Raw genomic sequence first — 22,720 nt, forward strand, 5'->3', positions numbered from 1 at the left:
GGTGTTCTAAGTTTATTGTTGTTGTTGTTATTATTATCATCATTATTATTAATGCTAATTTCTTAAAGTCGACCACAAATACGTGAAATACGTTGTGATACGAGTTAAAGGAGCAAATAGTCGCATCTAAAATGAAAATGATGAGATTTGCTGTGCGAGCTGGCAGGAGAGCCTGGAAGAAGGCTTTTGTTGAATAAATGATTAACATTGATAGAGTTGCTAATAATTCTGCACGATGTTGCTAAATATACAAGCCCAGAATAAATATTGGCGAGTGAAGTCCAAGAGCTTCGTCTGAGACAGCTGTTTTTATGAACGGAGACGCAGGGAAATCACACGGAGAGGAAAAGCAGTGAAGGAGATGGAGTCTGGGCTTCGGAGCAGCGGAGCAGCAGAGCGTGTGACGATGCCAGACGTAGTGTTTGTTTCGTGCATATCAACGATGATTCAGAAACTGAATCTCCTTGAGGGGTTTAGTTTTTCTTGAAGCGTTTGTAGCACCCTGCTGTGGATCACACCCTGGACGTTGGGTCGTTTCTCTGTCGAACGAGCACGAAATGCTAGACGCACAAGTCCGAGCCCTTCTCAGCATTCCTCATCTCTAAAACTGGTGTTTGTTCATCCGGCCAGAGGCGGTTTCTTCTGCATCTGTCTCCTGGACAGTCGAATCCAGAGGAACGAGAGGGATTGTTTGTTTGGAAGATGAAAAGGAGAAAAGCATGTGAGGTGTTGGACTAAATCATCATCTGCAGGTTTTTAACAAGTTCAATGTAAAAACATCAAGGTTTGTTGTTTGCACGGCCTCAGCAAGACGCTCTGAGCTGGGAGCATCGCTGTTGTAGGAGATCTGAGTAATTAAATTCTCTGCTGCAAAAGTGAGAATAATGGTAATAACTACAGATAATATAGGCTTTGTTTTAAAGCCGTATTTCTGGTATTCTGAGTGGTTTCACTATTAAAACTTAAAATGTGTCACTTTATGAAAAGATCTCAGTTTTCATGACTGCTAACTATGTGAATGGTGTCGATCCGAAGAGCGTCTTCACAGTAACAGCACGAAGTAGCGAAGATGTTGAGCAACTTTCAGTAAAACTGAGTCAGACTTCACTTTCCAACCGTCGGTGTTGTTGATACTACTATAAACCCATCGATGTTCACAGAACACAGAAGCCGCGTCACGCGGCTTTCAAGCTGTGCCAGACGTAGCGGTTGCAGCACGTTGTTGGGGGTGTAAAATAACTTTCAGTGAACCATGGTGGTCAGAAAAATGTGCCAAAGTTTATGGGTAAACATCCCAGAGACAATTAAATCCTCTTTCTACTTGGAGGAGCTTGTTTAAACAGCCCCCCGCGGCCGGACCCCCCTCTGTGCGTGTTGTCCTGTCTAATGCCGGTTTGTTTGTCTGCCCTGCTTCACAGGAGCTGCTGGAGAAGTTCATGGAGGGAAACGTCAGCCTGGACGAGTTCCTGGACTCCTTCCAGAGCTCCAGGAAGACGTATCACGTCCGCCGGGCTCAAGCTGAGAAAATGCAAGAAGTCGTTCAAGCACAGAAGCAGCCGGGAAAAACGAAGAGAGCGGAGGAGGGCCGAGCCCCCGACGTGAAGAAGGACCCGGAGCCGCCTCAGGAGCCCCAGAGGCCCAACGGCTTTGTGGCGCAGGGACCTCTGAGGGTGTTCCAGGTGCGGTACGGCCTCACGCCAGCCATCCTCCTCCCGCATTACCCCGCCCCCGCCTCAGCTGCGGGGAATCAAAACGGCACCCCCCCTCCCGAACCCCCAGCAGGACAGACCCACATCCTCAGCCCCGGCACCCCGCTTCCAGGACACGGCCACCCCGTCGGCCTCAGAGTCATCGGACAGCTATCGGGCGGCTGGCCGGCGGCCGGGCGGCCGCTGCGACTGCAGCAGCTGTACAGACCCAACCCCCAGCAGCCCGAGCCGCCGTACCGATAAGATGGAGGAGGGGGAGGGACGAGGAGGATGAAACGCACGGCTCCTTTCCGAGCCGTGGCTGTCACAATCATGTAAGCAGAGACTGACCCGGAGACGGGCAGCGCTGCAGACCTCCGTTTCTGTTCTCCATCCATGACACACAAACGTAACCGTCCAGGGAAGCCGGCGGAGCAGGGGTGGGGGGCGAGACTGCAGGCAGGAGGGGACGGGCCGCGATAGCTAGTTTTATACCGAATCCAGTAAACACTTCAGAAATCACGCCTCATTGCTCTTCATTCATACCGAGCTCGGAAACCATGCAGGGGTTAGATGGTTGGTGTCAGTTTCACGTCACAGACACAGCAACCAAGAGTGAACGGCTGTGTAGCGGAGCAATTATCTGCAGAAACGAGGGATCTCCTCCTCGATTGAGTACATTTAATTAATGTTTTATAAGTTACGCTGCTCAGCTGGCTCTCAAGGAGGCTGCTGCCAAAAAGAAAGAAGTATTTGTCTTTCCATCCAACTGGAGCTCAAGCCTCCTGGAGATGCTGGAGAGATTTGGATCAACAAACTGCTATCGAACCCCATCCCCCGCGAGAACAGAGTTTAGCGTTTGATTTTATGGTATGTTTTTATAATTTTCGCTGATGGGAGTGAAGCGCAGGGTTGTGAAGCACATGTAGGACGCCGGCGGATTAAAAAAGGATCTTATTGTCCATCCAGCTTGAAACAGAAGCTTCGTTAGATACCAGCCGTCGTCACGAGGGATGATGGCGTCAGTTAAGTGGGGTTTCAAGTCCTTAAACTCTGATATCTGCAGCGTTGTGTGCTCAAGTCGCAGGTGATATCCAAAGCCTTCCGCCTTCACGTGCGGTTACATTTTATGTTGTAACTCACATCAGTGAGCGATTTATTTATTCATGTAAATCCTATTTTAAACGGCTGACTTCAAAGCTTCATGTTTACCGCGTTAAATGAAGAGCTGCTTCTTCTTCTGCTTCTCCGGTTCTCCTTCGAACTCTGCAGAGTGAAGGGAGTCGAGGCTCAGAGAGTCGGCCCTGCGCCAGCTGATGCCGCACCGAGGCGCGTCTAGGAAGCTTTGAGTGGTGGGCGGTAGTTGTGAGGGTTCTGCTCGTCACCGTACGTTTCTTTCATGAATATCTCATAAGTGCATGCTTACTTGACCAAGTACATGAAAATGCCTTCTACAGGCCAGTGCCCAGTTGCATACGATATCTTCCGTCATAAAGAGAGTTGATTTAATATATTTTAACCTCCTTAAATGTGTTTTAAGTAAGAATTTTAAAGGCTGAGAATTGCTCTAAAGTGAAACACTTGTTGTTGTTGTGTGCCCCTGGTCCAACTCCACACAAACCTTCATGTAATTCGGTTTAAATCTCGTCATGTAAGCGGTTGCCATGACGACTGAGCTAATAAGCAACACCACTCACATGCCTCTCCTGTTCTTAGTCTCGTTTCTGTTTTCCTTAACGGCTTTATCGTAGGGAAAATCAGTTGAATTAAGACGAATTCAGCAAAAACATAGGGCACACAGGCCAAGAAACATGAATATAGAGCAGTTGTGGATGATGAACTACATTAATTTTCTCAGCGCTCCAGTTCAGTTCCACCTGACACAGAAAGTTAAAAAAAAAAAATAGGATTCAGTCCAATGAAAGTACAGTCCAGTTATGTTATTTTCAAATTCAGTCAGATTTTCTGTCATCTATTTATTTTGTTTCTGTTTATTTATTTGTGATGTCTCCTCCTATTCCTGGATCGTTGTGTCGAAAGCCTGTATTTTCTTCTTTCACCTGAATATTTCTTCTCCTGCCTAATTGGTTCCTCATCTTTACGTTGTTTTCTTTTTTTCACTTTATTGTACTTCTTTTCTTTGACTGGTAGCCGGCCAGTCGTGTTTTTTGGTTTTTGTTTTGTTTTTTGTTTTCTTTCTGTCTTGGATGCAGATAATTAGTCTGGTTCCTCTGGGACGAGGTTGCTTATGGACTTTTCTTTCCGGGGGTCAGTAGGGCCAACAGCCTCTGGACCCCACAGCATAAACATCCATCCAATCTGAGAAGCAATGTGATTGGTTCGGTACATTCTGTACCAGTGGAAAGTTAGCCATCTAATTTCTTACCTGATTATTGTAAATACTGCTTCCACATAAAAAAAAACTAAAAGAAAAGCTAAATTAATTGGACTTTTATTTTAGTTAAACTGTTTTGAGACGTTTCCTTGTACTCAAACAAAAGCGGCCGTGATTGGTCGGCCAGTCTGAGCTCTGAAGCAGGGGCTGGTTGACGTAGCGGTCGACACCTGGTTCATCAGCATCCCCCCCCCCCGTTTGATCCCAAGCAGCAGGTCTTTGGCTAAGGTGGTGTCCTCAGATCCTGGGGCGGCAACTTGGCTCAGTGTTTGGACCACTGAAGATGTAGAACAGATTGATGAAGCTGCTGTGATGTCACCAGCTGGTTTGTGATGCTTTTAAAGTTTTAAGTAGGGCAGTTGTTTTCAAAGGCTTCAATCAGAGGCAGCTGCTCCTATTTTATCTTGGTGCACCAAATTTAAAACCGGCTATTGGACGAGAACTTTTGATAATTAATATTAGTAAATGTTTTATCCAACGAGAGAAGTCGGGGCTTCTTTAATGGGAGTTCACTGGGAGCCAGAGAGGCTTCTAAGCCAGCGCCTCCGTACACGCAGTCTTTGTAATTTAAAGGACCAACTTTGATTCTCATTTACAGCCGCATCCAAAAAGCGACTTATCTTTGTGTCCAGTTTTTCTTTTTGCTTAAAGCTGTTAAGGATGAGGCTGTTTTGGGCGGCTGCTGATTAACACGACTAAAACCCAAACAGACGTGCGTTTCCTAATGAGATCATCTGAAAGCAGCGAGTGACATCACAGCGTCTCCGTCCACTTCCTCACTCAGTCCTTGTGCTCAGTAAACCCCCCCCTGGATGCGTGTGCCAGGCTGCATGTTTGGGATGCAGAAATGATGGTGTCAAATGCTTTCTAAAATGCTGAAGTCTTCCATTTGCAACATTTAGGTCAGAGAGGTTTAAAATATATAACTTGAGGATATTGCTCGTGATGTAACTGGGCACTGGCTGAAAACATGCAGTTCTGTGTCCACTCAGGGTCTCAAAGACAGAAAAATGCAAAGCAGCTTCATCAGCTGAAGCTCAGACGGACCCGGGTCGAGGGTGAGCTCGTATCTATGGACCTCACGTCCGGTTTATCACCATAAACATGAGTAACGGTGACGCCAAACCACCCGACATTCCACTGTTGCAGTGAGATTTTGCTGAATGAATATTCAAAATGTTGTTATTGCTTGAAGTGCTGACAGTGATTTATTTTTATTGTGAAGCCGTGCCGTCCGAGTTCCCACGAATCTGACGATTTGTGCGACACCGGAGGTGTACGTGTCTGGAATATCCTCAAAACGGTGTAAAGTGCTTGTTTCTGCAACTGTGGTTCTGTTTGTCCAGTCTGTCTGTGAAGTACGACTCTTTTCTAAGGAGAACTCACCCCAGCAGCCGCCATCTCTTCAGAGCAGGAAGTGCAGGAAGAACATGGAAATAAGAGGGAATTTAAATGTAAATGAAGTGCAGCCGCTCACTCAAACACCCACCCATATGAAACGTGGTGTTTGAGCGCGTCATGGCTGCAGGCGTTCCTACCAGATTGCATCAGCGATGTCAAAGCTGATCAGTGAGTGAGGGTGAGCTGATAACAGTTAGCGTGCACGTCCGCTCGTGCCACCCGACAGTCACTGGCTGGGGGCTCGTGATCGTCGAGGCTCGATGGAAGATGACAGGAGGACTTCAGCTGCTAGACGTGATTACGCAACGAGCTGAGACGGTACCAGCCAGGTTCAACAGACCTCTGTCCGTCAATTAGTCCAGGCTTTGTTTCAAAATAAATCAGTGGTAAATTTAATTATTGGGAGACTCGCACAGAAATAGTTGTAGTTTAAAACAAAAATGGCACAGACTCCAATTCCTACAGCAAAGATGCAGCTAATTACTGTGTGTGTGTGGGTGTAAACACTATTAAAATGATCAGAGTGGGTCTCAGCATGAGGCAAATCCAACCTCAGATGAACAACAACTGATAAGTTTCTTTTTGGCTCGTCTTTGGGGGTAAATTTGCATTCTGGGTAATAATCCCTGAATTGTTTGGAAATTATTTTATAATCCTTTCCAGACTGACTTGCAGCAAAAAAAATCATATAAGACCATTTCTTATGTTCTTCCCCTTTGGAATTATATTTGGATACTTCCAGATTTTTCCCGATCAGAAAACGGTCAAAGCGTGCACTCGGGTTGCAGATCAGGTGAGCGGTCGGGCTGTGATATCACAGGGCTACGTGGCTCCTGGACGCGAGGATTGTGTGGATAAAAAGGAAGAATTGAAAAGTTTGAAGGTAAATTTGATCTTGTGTGTTTCTTTCCCCATTGGCATTATGTTAACACAAGGTCCACACCAGGAAGCTGCCAAAAGAAAAGTTCTGGTGGGTGGGGGCTACTTGGTACCGATCAAATTACTTCTTTTCTTTTTGCCATAATTTTAGTTAAATAAACAGAAAACCATAAACCAGAATGTTGTTCATGTGGTGTTATAACGACCCAAAAAACTGAGAGCCGCTACAGTCTCGTTTAGTTGTGCTTTTGTTGTTCTTTCCACAGAAATACGTCTGGTTAGACTGAACGTCACTAGCGTTCGCACACAACTGCACATTTAGTCATTTCACTCCAGATCTTGCTTCATAAAGTCCTGGTCTCGGGCTTCGGGCTGCCCGACACATGGCAGCCGTGCTCGGTGACGGCCACTTTCCAACCCAGAATAATTACTGAACGATCTAAAAACACAGATTAGACATTTTTCCAGCCTCTTTCAGCGAGAAGTCCCAGACAAAACTCGGGGAGTCACGGGGGCTTGTCAAAGACGCACGTGAACAAGATCCTGCTTGTGGGTCGACCGTCAGCGCCGCTCTTGCTGGGCCCGGTGTGCAGGCTGCGTCGGTGTAGCGGGAGTCTCTATTTGTGTCGCTCACACGTCGTTAACTGGGTTACAAATACACAGGAGAAGTCGGAGGAACACATCCAGAAAAGTGACTAAAAATAAAAGCAGGACAGCTGAAGTAGCGCAGGAGCAGCGGGTGGGGGGGGGGGGTAATGGGTAGAGGTGAGCTGTGGTGATTACCCCATCAGCCTCTTTCAGATGCTTGTTTTGGGCTGGTGTCGCCACGCCAGCTGGAGCGGTTGCCAGCGTTAGGAAACCTCAGCCGTGGCGGCTTCTCGGAGGGCCGAGGCCCCAGAACCGGCTCAGGAACTAGAGGAGGGGGTTGGCTAAGGTGAAACGTGAGGACAGAATAAGAATGAAATCAACAGATTTTCTTTTTCCTAAAGTATAAAACCGGCAGCACACGTGTTCAGATTTATAGCCGTAGTAAAAGTTTGATGGGGTCGAGAATAAAGCGGTTCATCTCGGTGGAGCAGGTGTGGACTGGAAGGTCACTGGGTTGCAGTTACTGGTCTCGCTGGGAGAGAAAGTGGTGACCGCTCTCAAATCTGAGGGTGAGGTGACGTTTACTATGGTTGTCTTCAGAAGAGGGGGGGGGATCTCTGGGGAAATACAGGATTATCTCCCTCAGGCTGCAATGTAAAATATTTATAAGAGGCGCAGAAGGCCGCGCTGCTGCCGACACGTACATGTGATGGACACGTGAGGGGCGTGCTGGCGTCTGGCCAGCTGGTCCACCGAGAGGTCGTCCGAGCGTGTGACGTACTGACGTACAACCATCAGCTCTTGCGACTCTACAACGGCTGCTCCGTCATCGAGGCGTACGTCTGAAGCCGTGATGGCCTGTGTTTTAAGCTGCTTCTCTGGGGGCGACGTTGTCGGCCAGTTGGCCCGTCGTTTTGCCGCAGACTGAACTAATTATGTTTCTGGATGGGCTGACGATGATTTATGCCGACCTTCACCGGCCCCGAGGATGAAACACCCGCCGCTCTCCGTGACACCATCATGAGATCACTTCAGGGTCTAAAGGGGATGTTTGGATCACTCGTAAATAATGTTGTGCTCTGACTCCCTCTCCACCTCTCCGTTTTATTGGCTTTTACTCCTGCGTAACAAACCTTTCACATTCCACACCTGTATTTCATGATCATTTTCACATGTAATCATCCAAAAATCAGCTTTTTAACACATAAATGAAGTTGGAGCCTGGTAAATGTAGGCTTGCTAAACCAATGGGGTTTAAATGTCATTGATAATTTATTTAGGACTTATTCAGGAACTACATGTTTGAATGCTGGTGCTTGGTTTTAACAGAGCTGCAAAATCCACTTATATTACTCATGAAACATCAAGGTAGCTGAACATTAAACCATTAATGCTGATATAAATTCACCTTATTCAGAACAATATTTCAATATTCTTTTATTCTTTCACTTCAGCATCAAAAAGAGCTCTCAGATCCACCATCCTCTAATCTTTGAGTCTTGACTAGGACTCTGGATGACTGTGAGTAGGTTAGCGTTTAGCTCAAAATAGCCGCAGGCATCGTTGTTGACTCACAGCCAAGTTACCAGTTACTCCGTCCGGGCTGATTTCCCATCAGCACCGTCACCGTGATGCTCTGCTGAACCTGCCAGATACCAGAGCAGGCTCTCAACATGCAGACGGCGTCTGCGTCTTTGAGGAAGTGGAGGTTTGTGCACGACAGATATCGACACTTGAAGGGAAGACCCCGGTGTTAAACTAATTAACAGTTCAATTCTTAATTAAAAAGCAGTACGATTGTTCTTTTTTTTAGCACCTTTCACCCAGAAACAGGCTCATTCTACTTCCTCCATTTCTCTCTAAAAAAAAAAGATTTGTTTGCATATTTAAGACCTCGTTAGACTCTTAATATTCATGCAAATTGACCTTTTCATGTACTTTTTTGTATTAAGATGCCTACTTGGGATGCTGCGATTCTCTAATCTACACGCCTCTTAGTTGAGACGCGTCTGTTGTTTTAAACAGGACTGAAAAGAAGGGAGTCAGTAAGGTACACGAGAGGCTGGCTGGTCAGGTGGGGGCTGCTGGGAATGTTCTCGTGCATGCTGAGCTTCACTGAAGCGATCTGCTAATGTGATCACGCTGATTTATTGTCCAAGTCTTTCAGTGGGTTGACATCTCTTGTTGCTACAGTCTGTGTCCTGCCGACGCTCCAACATTCAAGTGGCCTTATACAACATGTTTACACCTGAAATAACTTCCATTTGCTTCCCATGCGGATCCAGGAGATGTCAATAAAACATATTTGCAACTCTTTTGGTTTTGTTTGGGTTCTTTTGATGTCCTGGTTTTAGCTTCAGGTTGTTTATTTTAAAGATGTTAAAAGTTGATGCTAAAGAAAACCATATTGTAAGCAAATGAGGCAGATTGTTAAGAATTGAGACTTAAGTGTTACTTCATGATACAAGTAAATAACATGGTGGCACATCTCAACAGATAACTGATGATTACAGTGAATTTCCCCATTGAGGGAGAAATAAAGGACAATGTTATCTTATGATTGAATGGAAAACACGACACATGGACACATCTGGAAACAACTGCCGGTCTAATATGTACTAGGAATATTAAAGTTAAACAAACCCACCGCCTCCTCTTGACCTGCACATCTAAGGTGGTCTGACGGGGCTCTAGTTTTTCATGAGTCTAAATGTGAGATTTAGTTGCTGGGTGCTGTTTCTGTCTGAGGGTTTGAAGGTTTGTTTTATTGCACATGGCGGTCGAGGAGTTTGCAGATCTGTAGAAGACAAGCTAATCCTGACTGCAGCAGGGTCTCCAGGTCTGGGGTTTGAGATGCTCCCCCTCTATCACCTCATTCATGAGTAGTAATACATCTATAATAATAAATGGGTCATTACCAATAATCACACATTTTTGAAATTTGACGTGGATGACGCCTCGCTGATAAAACCTGGTGTTGTACTTCCAAACCTAATTTAAATCAAACTAACTAATCGGACTAATCGGTTAAATGTGACATGCTAACTGTAATTATGTTGTTTAGCAACGTCAAACTGACAGTCATAGCAACGGTAACTAAGGGGGGAGGCATTTCTTGACAATCTTTCAAGAATGAAGTAAATATGTGGCTCTGTGAAACAGTCCGATCATCATCAAGGATATAAATGACTGTTTTCTTTTTGAATGCCTCCACTAAGTCTTCCCTTCTTTCTTTCTCTTAACTGCCTCAGACTCGTAGTGCCGATCTCTCTCCAGCCTCCAGTTCATTGTTATGTAGATGAGGCCCAGTTAATCCAGATGGGATGAAAGCAGTTTCAGAAGTGTCTGCTGGAGCCACTCTTTAAACCGACGACTTGGCTCGACGCGTCTCTGCTGCAACAAGGTTCATCAAGCCAGCAGGAGAGGGTGGAGGACTGGATGAGGCGGATGTTTTGTCGGAGCCGTCAGCTGCCATCAGTAAACTTTAGTGCATTGGGGAAAAGTGAGAACATCAAACGCTTAGGCTGAACCTTTTCAGTAACCATCTGCAAACATATGAAAGAGAGACTGCTGGCAGAACTGGGACAGACTGGAAAAAGTTTCTTTATTGGAGAAATAATCGAGTCAAATATGTGATCTTGGTTATCCCGGGCTGTGGTGTGATGCTCTCTAGTGGCCGGGCCACCTGTCAACATTTATGTTCAACACGGAAAGAGAGGGGAATTCTGGGAAAGGAGGAGGCCGAGGCTGGAATTTGGTGTTAACACCAGACCATAATACTGAGCATTCATTTTAGGAGCACGTAAAGTTAATGGAACATAATAAAAGTAGGGAATTAATACTGCAATTAAAAGTCCTGCATTTTTGAGGTTGCAAATGTAGCACTACTTGAAATAGAGCTGAATATTATAATATAATTATAATATAATATTATAAATTAACAATTTGTTCTGTTTGAGAAATAAGAAGAATTAGAAGGGAAAATTGGCATCTGTCATTGTGACATACATGTAACTTATGTCTTTCCCTCTTTGCGTTGTGTTATGTCTGCTTTTATAGGAGCTCTGCATACCTGTTGATCGATGATTAGCATTGGCTGCCAGCAGCTAACCCTCTTAAAGCAGCACAAAGGATCATCTGCCAGTTTCAGCTCAGCAGGTCCCAGCGTTGGCTCCAATGTTGAGTGTTGAGTTTAAACTTTGATGCGGGGATCCAGGTAGAAAGCCCACGGACCGAGGTATAGACTCTGCGTTGTTTTCATCCTTTCTGCTTGACGGTCGTCTGTAATTACGCTAACTCTATCAGAGCAGGTTTTGTTGTGCAGCGCTGACTTCTCATTTATTTCCTTCCTTTATTTAGCTGAACCCAGCAGTGTTGCACATTAAACATTTCCTTTGTGAACTGGATTGAACTGGAACTGGTATGAATGTTGAGCAACAGTCATTTTTGCTGACCTTGCAGCAATCTTTCTGCCCAGCTTGAAAACAATTGAAAAAATGTTGCAGCAAAACAACTACAAAGAAGTACGGTAAATATCAAACGGCCCGATCACATTTGTTGCAGTTGTGACGTGGCTACCAGGGTGTCCCAGGATGTCCCTCTCTGCGAAGTGCTCTTTAAGGAGCACTTCGGCATCTAGTAAGATGCATGCATTTACATCAAGATTTTTAATTTTTTATTTTTTTTATCTTTTTATATCCTTTATTTTTCCAGGAAAAGTCCCATTGAGATACAATATCTCTTCTGCCAGGGAGTCCTGATGGTGTCTTTTTAGACGTAGCTTTCTCATTTATAGGAAAAATAAATAAAAATTCTGGTATTCTAGCAGTGGCGTGACAGCACCTGTCCAACTGGACTCTCAGCAGTCTGACCAGCACTTATCCAGCTGTACCTTCCCATGTGATTTTTGTGCTTGTGTTGTTCTCTCATATGTAAGTCGCTTTCAGAGGTGGACAGAGTACTCGACCCCAGTACTTGAGTAAGAGTACAAATACTACTGGTCAAAATTTACTCTGTTACAAGTAAAAGTAGCTCAGTCAAAATATTACTCGAGTAAGAGTAGAAAAGTACTTGCTTTTAAAGGTACTTAAGTATCCAAAAGTAAATGCTTTTAAATTTACTTTCAGTAAAAGTAAGAGTAAGAGTAAGAGTAAATTTCTTATTTTCCACATCAGTAAATTACTATATTTTTTCTAAATTAATTTAAGGATCTTTTAACTATTGTTTCTGAGAATTAACTCTTTGAAACCAGCTGCACTGATGTGCTGCTTTTAGAACCACAATGTTATATAAAACCAGCAGAAACACCAAAAACAAATCAAATGAATGGCATCATAAGAGGACAGCAGATGATGCAGAGTTTATTAACAATCATGGACTGAAACCAAATGAACCTGCACCATCCAACTAAGTCTGGATCCCCCTCATAGACCACTGTTTACAAAAAACTACATCTCTGCTTTCAATAACTCAATGTTGAAGTCACTTAACTTTACAGGAAGGACATGTACCAGCACAATATAGCAATATAGAGCATAACAAACTGTCTCCCAATGTCTGTCTCTGTGCCTGTCTCCCAATATCCGTCTAAAAATAGGATTTTAGGGAAGAAGATAAAAGAGCAGACCTGAAAGTAACGAGTACTTTTCAGCCTTCCTAGAAATTTACTCGAGTAAAAGTAAAAATATTTGTCTTGGAAATGTATTCAAGTAAGAGTAATAAGTACCAAAGAAATCTAATACTCAAGTAAAGTACAAATCCTCTGGATATGTACTTAAGTACAGTACTCAAGTAAATTTACTCCGTTACTGTCCACCACTGGTCGCTTTGGATAAAAGTGTCTGCTAAATGACAGTAGTAGTAGTAGTAGTAGTAGTCCCAGAATTTCCACTGTAGCTCAATTCAATTCAATTTTATTTATATAGCCTCTAATACAACAAAAGTTGTCTCTAGACGCTTTCCAGAGACCCAGAACATAAACCCCCGAGCAATTATTACATAAACAATGGCAGGTAAAAACTCCCATAGTGGGAGAAAAACCTTAAGCCAAACAGTGGCAAGGAAAAACTCTCCTTTAGGAGGGAAGAAACCTTGAGCAGGACCTGGATCATAAGGCGCAGACTGGGGGTCGGGGACGTTAACAGCACAGCAGGCAGGTGGAAGCAGCAACGGGATGACCGGGGGCGGGGACCGCAGGCCAGCACGCAGCTCACGAAGCTCCGGCCCAATCAGCAAGCCCCAGGTTAGGTGCAGGGTCCGGGAAAGGTTGAGAAGGGGCAGGGCCAGGGAGAGGAGTCTTGACGGACAAATCTCTCCCCCGCCTGACCAGGCCGTTACCCTGCCCCTCTCACTCCCACGCTGCAGGTTCCGGTGTTGTGCATTCAGAGATGCTCTTCGCCACCGGCAGAGGATGCTGCACCATCTACAAAAGAGAAAAAAGACAAGCTGCCAGGTTGTCTACCGTAGCTCTTCATTATGGTTGACGTGTCACATGTTTTCACATGATGCAAATGAGACAGGGGTCAAAGGTTACTTTTTCTGGCAAGAATAAGACCATTTTTAAAAGTAAGTAAATATTCCTTCTAAAGACATCGAAACTGGTATTTTAACATGAAAATTATTTAACATGAAAATTATTTTAACGTTAAAATAGCTGTTTTTTGGACATAGGTCGGTGGGCAGTTCTAACAGTAATTTTTCCCGCAATGAATTGTTGTCACTTAAAGTTGCAGTTGGTAAGTTTATTTTTTATCATATTTGCTAAATTTACCACTATTTTCTAAAAATATTACATTAAGTAGGTAATTTAAGAAACAAATCTGCTCTTTTGTCCCCGCCTGTAGCTCTAAATGTTTCCACTGCTCCCGTTGCAGAACCACCAATCACAGCTAGGGGGCGGGCTTTCCAAATGTCAATCACGGAGTTGCTCACACGCTCCAGCAGCCCAGTGCATGCCACCGCTTGAGGAATATCTGAAGTGGCTGTAAGAAGTTTATGGAGACGGCAGAGTGTCTCAGTAAACTGTCCTGCAGGAAAAGTTGCTTCTTTCTTGTCCAGCAGTTACTTTTAACACACGTAAGCCAAGCGTGCAAAAGAAGACTGTTGCAGAGAAGCAAACTAAAAAGAAACTGAGTGTGCTGGAAATAAAACGGGTGAATGTTGGAGGGGCGTTTCAGCGGTGGAGGGAGCTGAAAGTTGTACAGTAATCCCGGAAGATCTAAGCTAAGGAGGTTATTTTTATTATCCTGACAAGCTCACTTGGCTCGTATTCATTTATTAAAACGTTATTTCTACATCTCTACATATATGTCGTAAAGTAATCTAAAGTGTGACACCCACACCATGTAAACGCTTGGGGACAACACACTCACTAAGTCTGACATCTTTCTCTCCACAGAACATAAAACTCAAAATTGTTCTGAAATCTTTATGTGACGTTTCCAGATTTATGTGAGGCAACAGTTCTAAGATCACTGCTTACGTCTTCTCCTCACTGTTAACACACACCTGAATGCTCCAAACCTTTTTTGGTGGGGGGTATTTTTGTTAAATAAATAGTGGCTCGATGAGAAAAAAAGATATCTGCTGTTGTTGATCTTCAGTTGGATCTGTGATTTTTCTGTAAGAGATTTACACCTAAGAACCATAAACAATATTACAAGAGCAACAGAAGGATGTGATGGTGATATTTATGTGAGTGCACAAAGATGCATCAAGAATGAGCAATCAGTCTGTGAACTGTTGAAAAAAAAGTTTATTCCAGAGGATGTTACTTTCCCTGAGACGCTGCAGTGTTAAACAGTATTCTCTACAAAATGTAGAGTGGTCCAAATTAACTCACTGCATTTCCAGCGATGCTCAGAGCGAACTCCAAAGACCTGTCCTACTTCATATTTCCTCTCGCAGCCGATAGAGCAGACAGTTGTTCATTATAACAGGCTCAAACGCTAATCTCCTCAAGAAGTACCCACTGAGGCATTTGCTATTTTACCCCTTTTGTGCTCAGTTTGGCCAAACTTCGGCTGTCTTCCACTCGTTACTCTCACAGCAATCCCAACAGGGGTTTAATTGTAATAAGCAACCTAACTCCTGCGCCGGCCTCTGTGTTCAGTCATCAGTTTTCAGTGTTTCTGCTGTTTAAGGCGAGCGTCTACGAAGGAAGCAGCTTCACCAAGCTTTGCTCCCCCACTGACCAGGAATTGACAAGAACCCTGACAAGTCCGTCTTTGTCTTTGCCCGGTTTACATTTTTGTGACATCCACAGAGTCGTGCATATCGATCACTTGGAACCCCGGGTTGTCGATTCCCACTTTCTGATGGTTGCTGTGATTCTCTTTGTTGTGTTCGTTGTGTTTTTTTTGGTCGATGTCCATCTCGAAGCAGTGGACGCAATGCGGCGTGGTGACACAGACACTTTTGGAAAAGTTTGAGAAATCCACGCGGTACTTTCCCGTCTTGGTGCAGGAGATGATGGGCAGGAAGCTGTAGCCCCACTGGATCTCCTGTGGGATGTAGGAGGTTCGAACCTGGCAGGAGGAACTGGTGGACTCGGCCGTCCCGTCCAGAAAGACCACCAGCTCAAAGTCCTGCTGGGGGAGAGTGTCGGCAGAGAGGTCGTAGAACGGACTCGATTTGTTTATCACATGGTAGAGGGTCAGAGGACAGACAAAAAACAAGTTATCTTTGCCAGCATCAACCATGAAGTCAACGTCCACCTGATCCAGGATGATGGTCCCCCCATCCGGTGTGGTCGTGGTCTTCAGCAGCTTGCCGTAGATCTGACTTCCGATTAGTAAGGTCTTTCGGAGGTTGGCTACTCTGATCAGGAGGCACAGATTTTCTTTTTTCAAGCAGATGACAGCTGTGTTGCTGAAGGTCACAGTCTTCGCCCTTTTCTTGGGTAGTGAGATCTTGGCCAGGATGACGCCGCACATGAAGCAGTTGATGAAGACTCCGATGAGAGACTGGATGATGATCAGGGCAACTGTGCCCGCACAGTGCCCCGTCAGCGCCCTGCCTCCATACCCTATGGTGGTCTGGGTCTCTAACGAGTACAAGAAGGCTGTTGTGAGGCCGTTAACGTTGTCCACACACTGGACATGTCCATCCGTGCGGTTCTGGCCCGCCAGATCCCCATTGCTCTTTGCAATCCAGTACCACAGCAGGCTGAAAATGAACCAGCTGCCAGTAAACGCAGCCACAAACAGGAGCAGGACGAAGCGCCAGCGGCTCTCCACAAAGGTGGTCCAGAAGTCCATCAGGTATGCAAAGTGGTTGCTATATTCAATGTTGCCGAATTCAATGTTGCAATGCCCGTCTTTGGTGACCAGGCGCGTTTTGTGGCTTCGGGGTCCAGGTGACTGGATGTGACCCGGGAGCAGCTGGAACATCCTGGCGCTGAAGGAACAAACGCCAGATTGTTATTACGAATTGTTATTAGAGCTGATTTTAATTTAAGTCTCAACAATAGCTGAAAAATCACATGCCTGTTAAATATTCACAGTCAACCTTTGGTGTTAGTTGCTGCTCGAACCTGCTCCGGCAACGAGCTCGAGATCTGACCCGTGCCACGTTCGTGACACATTTTTGATGTTTATTTTTACAGTGTTGAGGGTAAAGGTGCATCGTGCCATTACCCTGGAGAACATGTAAGAAATCGTGGATACGCCTGAGTCAGCAGTTAGCACAAATCATGATCCTCCCTCCACCGTTTTGTCAAAAATAAACCTTCCAGTAGCACTGTTGATTCCTAAGGACAAGGAGTCATCGTCCATAAGTACATCTATTTATAGTTTTTACAGTAATACTGAGATAACTGCATATTTTTATGGCCTCATGAAGATCAAGTTAGTCAAATGTCATAAGAGATATCCTTCTTGAAAGGCGTGGCCTGCATGAGGCCTACATGAGACCTACGTGAGGTCTACGCGAGGTCTACAGGTGGTCTACGTGAGCAGATGTCTCATATAAATAGGAAACTTTTATTTTGATCTTCTATCAATCCAAGCAGCTTTAAACCACACTGGTTTCCTTCGCTGGGCTCCAGGCTGCTGACTTGTCAGTCGGCGGGTTTTTACACCTACGCTGTGAATATTTGATGTGGAAGTTCTAAAAATTGAGTTGAAATGATAATTGTGTGATTTCAGCTGAAGCACATGGCGTTTCTCCTTTTTCAAGCTTTGATGAGCATCAGATCAGATCTTAATGCAAATTAGTGCTTAAAATATTAACTTCCAGTGCTTTTCCTTGGTATCGTTGGTCTGCGCGGCAGTAAAACCATCCATCACGTATTTTATAACAATTTGATTATTGATTAATGATCAAGTAAATTTTAATGACAGCTACAAAGTGCATTTATCTGGTGTTTCCATCTATTTTTTAATGGTTTGTCTTTCCCTCAATGTTTGCTTATTTGTTTTAGCTGAAAAAAATGAAAAAACAACTATAATAATTAATTCATTTTAATGTGTTGTGTGTTTATAAATCACTATATTTGATCTCCGATAAATAAATTATAAGACACGCTGTGGCACCGGCGCTGCTATCAGAACCCCACAATATTATTCATCAATCAAAAATGATGGTTGATAGTTGTGTTTATTCAGACATAAACAATGTTTTAAACAGACTGTAATGGATAAAAAGATGCACGAGGCCATTTAAGAATGACGGCACGACAGTTTTCCAGCTCCAAGTCGGTCCTTTATGGGAATGTTAACAGCCGGAAACGTCCTTATGCATAATCGAATAAGAAATACGTCAGTGTTGCACATTCTGTCCTGACGGGTGATTTAATTGACTGGATGTTATTTGGGTACCAGCATGGACTGCTCGGTCCACTTCCAGTGTTATATAAGAGCAGCTCATTTGACTCCTGACTTCTTGTTTTAGCAGGAAAGATCAGATCATCTGTTTCCTACACATTAGTACGCGTATTTATAGCTGCTAATAAGTGCTACTATGACGAAGATTTGTTGGTCAAACTGGGAAAAATGCTTAAATCTTGATGCTTTTTTGAGTATTCAGTTAGAAATGGTTTGAAGAAGCACTTTAAACCCCATTTACGTTGCATTTCTGTAACTTACATGAACTTGCTCAGCAAATCCCGCCGTAGTACTGTTGGATATCACTGCTTCAGTAATAATACGTTAATGTTAGAAAACTTACGTGTGAGAAGCTTTAATCCATCAGGACTAACGGTACAGACCCTTGTGTGTCATAAATAACTGTTTAGAAGTACAGAAGTTTCTCTTGGACGTACCTGCTTGCTGAGACCATGGGCCCCCAGTCCTCCCTGGATCTGTGCTGGAGCTTCAGGCTCCTTTCTTTTAGCGGGTAGCCAAGGAGGCGTTGAAAAGATTTTAATCCACAGTGAAATTTCCTAATCCCAGCCACATGCCACCGTGCACACTGGCTCCATGCAGCCGCAGAGCTCCCGGTGGGCGTCAGTTCTCCGAAAGGCGACTCCCCTTCATCACTAACAACACAACCAGTGGCCTTCCTGCAAGTCCAGACCGCCACACAGCACTGGGAATCTTCTGGAGCCGTGTCGGGGATGCCTCCGGCACTGCTTTTGTGGCAGAAAGTGCGTCAGTTTGGGGGGGGCAATGTTGGCCAGTTCAAGCCCCCACACCGTTTTTGTTTCCAGTGCTGAGAACATTTGGGATTTACAGGAGGCCTCACAAAGGATGCCCTCAGTTGTAATTTCTCTGGTCCGCCCTCCTCCCCCTCCTCCCCTCCCTGCTCAAACATTAACATCACAACGAGGAGCTGAGAGAGCAGCCGCCCTCTGTCCTTGCCAGGGACCGTTTTCATATACATTTCCATGATGTGTTCGGTAATGAGAGATCTCGTGATAAAACGCCATTAGCTGCATGTAAATGAGGTGACGGGGAGCTAAATAAAGATGCAGATGGTGGTCTGATGTGGCTGATGCCTCCCTCTGTTGCGACGAGAGCGAAGACATCTCAGATGCACGTATGATCAACAGCAGCTGCACACCTTCAGTGGTGTCAGATCATGTGTGCTCAGAACACTTAGTGCATGCTAATCAAAGGGAACGCTGAGCATCGCGGGAGCTCATTTGCTTTCTGTCAAAAGTTAGAAAGGCCTGTGTGCTGCTTAACGTGGAGCTCCCACTTGCCGCCTTTCACCTAACAGTAAGCAAGAAGAAGAATCTTATTTTTAGAGTTTAGTTTTGACTTGAAGCTGGGAGTGTTTCCATTTTTTGCATCCCAGAGTTTCACTTCAGTCAGAGAGCAAATCTGGCTCTCTCAAGCTACCTTGTAGTCTGTTTAATCGAAACATGATCCATTTTAGCGCGTACAAAGAAGGTAAATTACTGCTGCACCCCACGTCTCGCCCTCAGCAAGTGATCTGAATAGTTATTTCCTCATTCGTGCCAGAGGAGGAATCTGTTGGTTTGATATTTGGTTGCATGCTTTACTTGTTGCTGGTGGGATGCATTGCTGCAGGAAGTCATGATGCGGCGGATGTGAAGATGTTTGGTCGGTGGTGAAAGGATGCGACACGACCGCAAATGGTGGTTTTCAGCTGAGCAAAACCGAAACCTATTGAATTGGTGATGGAAAGAAATACTTCAGTGCGTTTGGTCAGGACGGTCAAGCCATGATCTTTAGCTGGCGCTGGAGCCTTTAAAAACCAGGTGTGAACGGGAAAGAATGATAATCACCACCTTGAAAAAGGGTGGAACACCTTCACCTGGTTTGGGGTGAGGTGTTGTTGAGGGAAGACTGGACTAGTGGCGCTTTTGCACTAGTACCTCATCAGCTCGGCGCGGCTCGGCGCGGCTCCACCTGTTTTGTCCCCGTTTGTTTTTCCACAGCCAGGTGAGAAGTGGGCGGGTTGGGGTGAAGCTGCTGTGACGTACTCGATTGCGCAACCGCTTTGTTCATGTCGGCGCTGATGAGAAATCAGCTGGAGCCGCGAGCGGCTGAGAATAAAACAGCCCGTCTACATCCCTTTTTTAATTCTCTCCTCAGCCACCAGGTTTATGAACATCTGCACCTAAGAGTTGGATCACCAAACAGACATTTTGCGCTTTATAATAAAATCGCAGCGAGTCGCTCTCGCGCTGACTCCCGCTTCCTGATTCAAACGTCTGACAGCCCCGCCCCCCGACCAATCAGTGGCGTGGAGGGTGGTGACGTCAGAAATAGTCCCGGCTCAGCCCGCAAAGAACCTCGCCAGAATGGTTACAGAAAAAGTATCTGCTTGGAGCGGCTCTACCCGTCTCAGCCCCTAGTGCAAAAGCGCAAGACGGGGCCGTGGCGGGTAGAAGCGAGCTGAGTAGATACTAGTGCAAAAGCGCCATAGGAGACCGACAGCTGCTGTGACGAGGAGACAGTTGAGCCAAAACAAGGCTTTTAGTTTCCTGGTTGGTCTACATTCCTACCCTCAACTGTGGTCACAGACTGGGACTGGTGACTGAAAGGGTTTGGTTGGGTTAGCGTGGGTTAGGGTGGGAAGGTCCGTCTTTCAGGCAGTTCTCGGATTACAGTTAGAGGAACCAGTTGTGGTAGTCATGAGCGGTGCTTCAGGAGCGTCCAACCAGGTGTGGGGGGGGGCTAGACAAACCAAGGATGGCCTGGAGAGCTGGCTTGGGAACACCTAAGCATTCCCCTGGAAGAGCTGGAGGAAGAGGCCGGAGAGGGAAGAGGAACGTCTCGGCCTCTTTGCTCAGACTGGATTCAAACTTTGCTAAGTGGAAATAAATGGATGGATGGCCGTAAGTATTCACATCGTGTAATGTGTAACCCGTTGGGACCTTTGGGGACCCAACTACTGTCTGTGACCCTTGTGATGGTTCAGCAGCTCGACTGAGACCAGCTGTGCCCGACGCCTCATTTTCTATTTGCTTCGTTGCAAATACGTCCAGAAATCCACTCTGGAAACCTCCATACTCTCCAACCTGGTGGCAAAACTCCTCCTTGAGGTCTTTAAGGTCATAATTTCTCTTGCGTGAAATGAAAAATGTGAACTTGTGTGGTGCATGTCAGCATGTGCTAGCCAGCAAGGGAAGACTCAACAGCCTGGAGGGCTTTTGGAAAAACTGACTTCTGTGGTCCGACTGTGGTGATTTATATCATCTCTAAGTGTGGGCTGTTCTCAGCAGTGAGTTTTTGTGAGAGCATCGAGCCTCCACGTAGAACTGCACTTCCTCGCTCTAAACACCAGGGGCACTCTTCTGCTCAGTACACCTTCATGGTATACTTAGAATCACAACCCAGAGATCCAGTTCTGTAAACATGTTCCCCTTCTCTACCCGGTAACCACTTCCACTTGTCGGATGGTCTCTCTCAGCTTTGCCTTCTGTCACTTTCATCTCTAAAAGACACTCACGCTTGGGATGCTCTAGCTGCCAGAGGCAGGAAACACCGCAGCATGCTGGGATGGCATCTAGGAGCGGATTGGCTACTGAAGGAAACCACACAGCACATACTTTTCACTGCCCCTTGAAAGCTAAAATTGTGAACATATTTATACTGTAAAAATAATAGTTCTGCATTAAATTATGTTTTAAAGCCCGGAGGCTGATCTGTAGTCTAAAGTGTTGCCAGATCTGCTCATTTACACATAAAAGAAGATTACTCTGATTAAGTAAACATGGAAAGTACCACGTAGATTAATATATTTCAGCTGGAAAAATGTAAAGTTAACAGTTAAAACAGTTCAAATAAAATAAAACAAAACCAAGGAGACGGCTGAAATTACAAAACAATGTGAATGTATGATGGAGGAGATTAAAACGACCGCCTGCAGGGGAAGTATTATGGTATGTGGTTGATCCGACTGGCCCGGTTTGGGTCTGGCAACATGATGGGCTCCAAGGATGAGGTCAGCTCACTGAGAAGGTTTTTCCATCAACATTGTTTCACTGATATAATCCAAGATGACAATCCCAGAATTCACTGGGCTCAAACCGTGGGCGAGTGGTTTGGGAGGCACTGGACATCATTTTCACACGTGGACCCGCCACCACAGAGTCCAGAACCTCAATCCACCGAGGACTTCTGGGGATTTCTGGAGAAACATTTACGCAGCGTTCCAACTCTAGTTCTCGGTGGAAAGTTGATGGAAGGATATGAATGTTTTTTAATGTTTAATCTGTTTCTGCTCCAACAGAAAACTCAGACTCAGTACCTGTTTTTCATGAAACACTTAATTCAATGAATGTTTTAATCCTATTTGTTTCAGCTCAATAACAAGGCTGGAAGTCAAAACAGGTTTTTAATCCTTTTACATGTTTTTATTTTCTGTACAATACAGAACAAACCTGATCAACTGGAAATGGTACCAGCTCACGGGGACACTGTGCCGCCCCGACTCACATCTTTAAAACTCATCTATTCAGTAATGTTAAGATGGCATTAGGATAAACCAACCTTAACAAATCACAAATCTGTGATTGCACACACCTTAAAACAGAGCGGCTGCTGTCTGAGCTTCAGGTTTTACTGCTCAGCGGCACCAAAGCCCAGTCTCAGTCCCAGTCCCAGTTTCAGTCCCAGCGAGATCTGAAAAGTAGGAATCAGGATTTTGGCGGCACCGCAGCTTCTAGTGTTTCAGACCTCAGCCAGAACCCTCCAAGTGAGGAAGAGGCCGGTCCGCTCTGAATGTCAGAACCCAGTGCACAGGTTACCGAATCTAAGAGACAGAACCTCAACAATACTGCGCTCTGCGGCTTCTCCGGGTTTGTCTCGGTCCAGACTCACATCACGTTGCATTTTCCGCACCTCAGAAGTGGGTA

The 22,720-nt window shown here is 45.2% G+C and overlaps 2 protein-coding genes across 2 annotated transcripts in view; one reads left to right on the plus strand and one right to left on the minus strand.

Annotated features, from left to right (window-relative positions):
* Window positions 1-9,265, plus strand: part of vps37d (VPS37D subunit of ESCRT-I) — a 43,168-nt gene extending 33,903 nt beyond the window's left edge. Inside the window, exon 4 of the mRNA XM_061740319.1 lies at window positions 1,419-9,265. Coding sequence (XP_061596303.1) covers window positions 1,419-1,952 — 534 coding nt within the window. The 3' untranslated portion in view covers window positions 1,953-9,265. The remainder of the gene's footprint in view (window positions 1-1,418) is intronic.
* A 5,542-nt stretch (window positions 9,266-14,807) lies between these two features.
* On the minus strand, window positions 14,808-18,460 carry LOC133459240 (ATP-sensitive inward rectifier potassium channel 1-like). The gene is made up of 2 exons (XM_061739113.1): window positions 18,212-18,460; window positions 14,808-16,347 (listed from the first exon to the last, which is right to left on the minus strand). The coding sequence occupies exons 1-2, from the start codon at window positions 18,226-18,228 to the stop codon at window positions 15,192-15,194; spliced, it is 1,173 nt and encodes a 390-aa protein (XP_061595097.1). The 5' UTR covers window positions 18,229-18,460; the 3' UTR covers window positions 14,808-15,191.
* Window positions 18,461-22,720: the final 4,260 nt, after the last annotated feature.

This window comes from Cololabis saira, chromosome 14 (assembly GCF_033807715.1).
Source record: "Cololabis saira isolate AMF1-May2022 chromosome 14, fColSai1.1, whole genome shotgun sequence".
Lineage (NCBI taxonomy): Eukaryota > Metazoa > Chordata > Actinopteri > Beloniformes > Belonidae > Cololabis > Cololabis saira.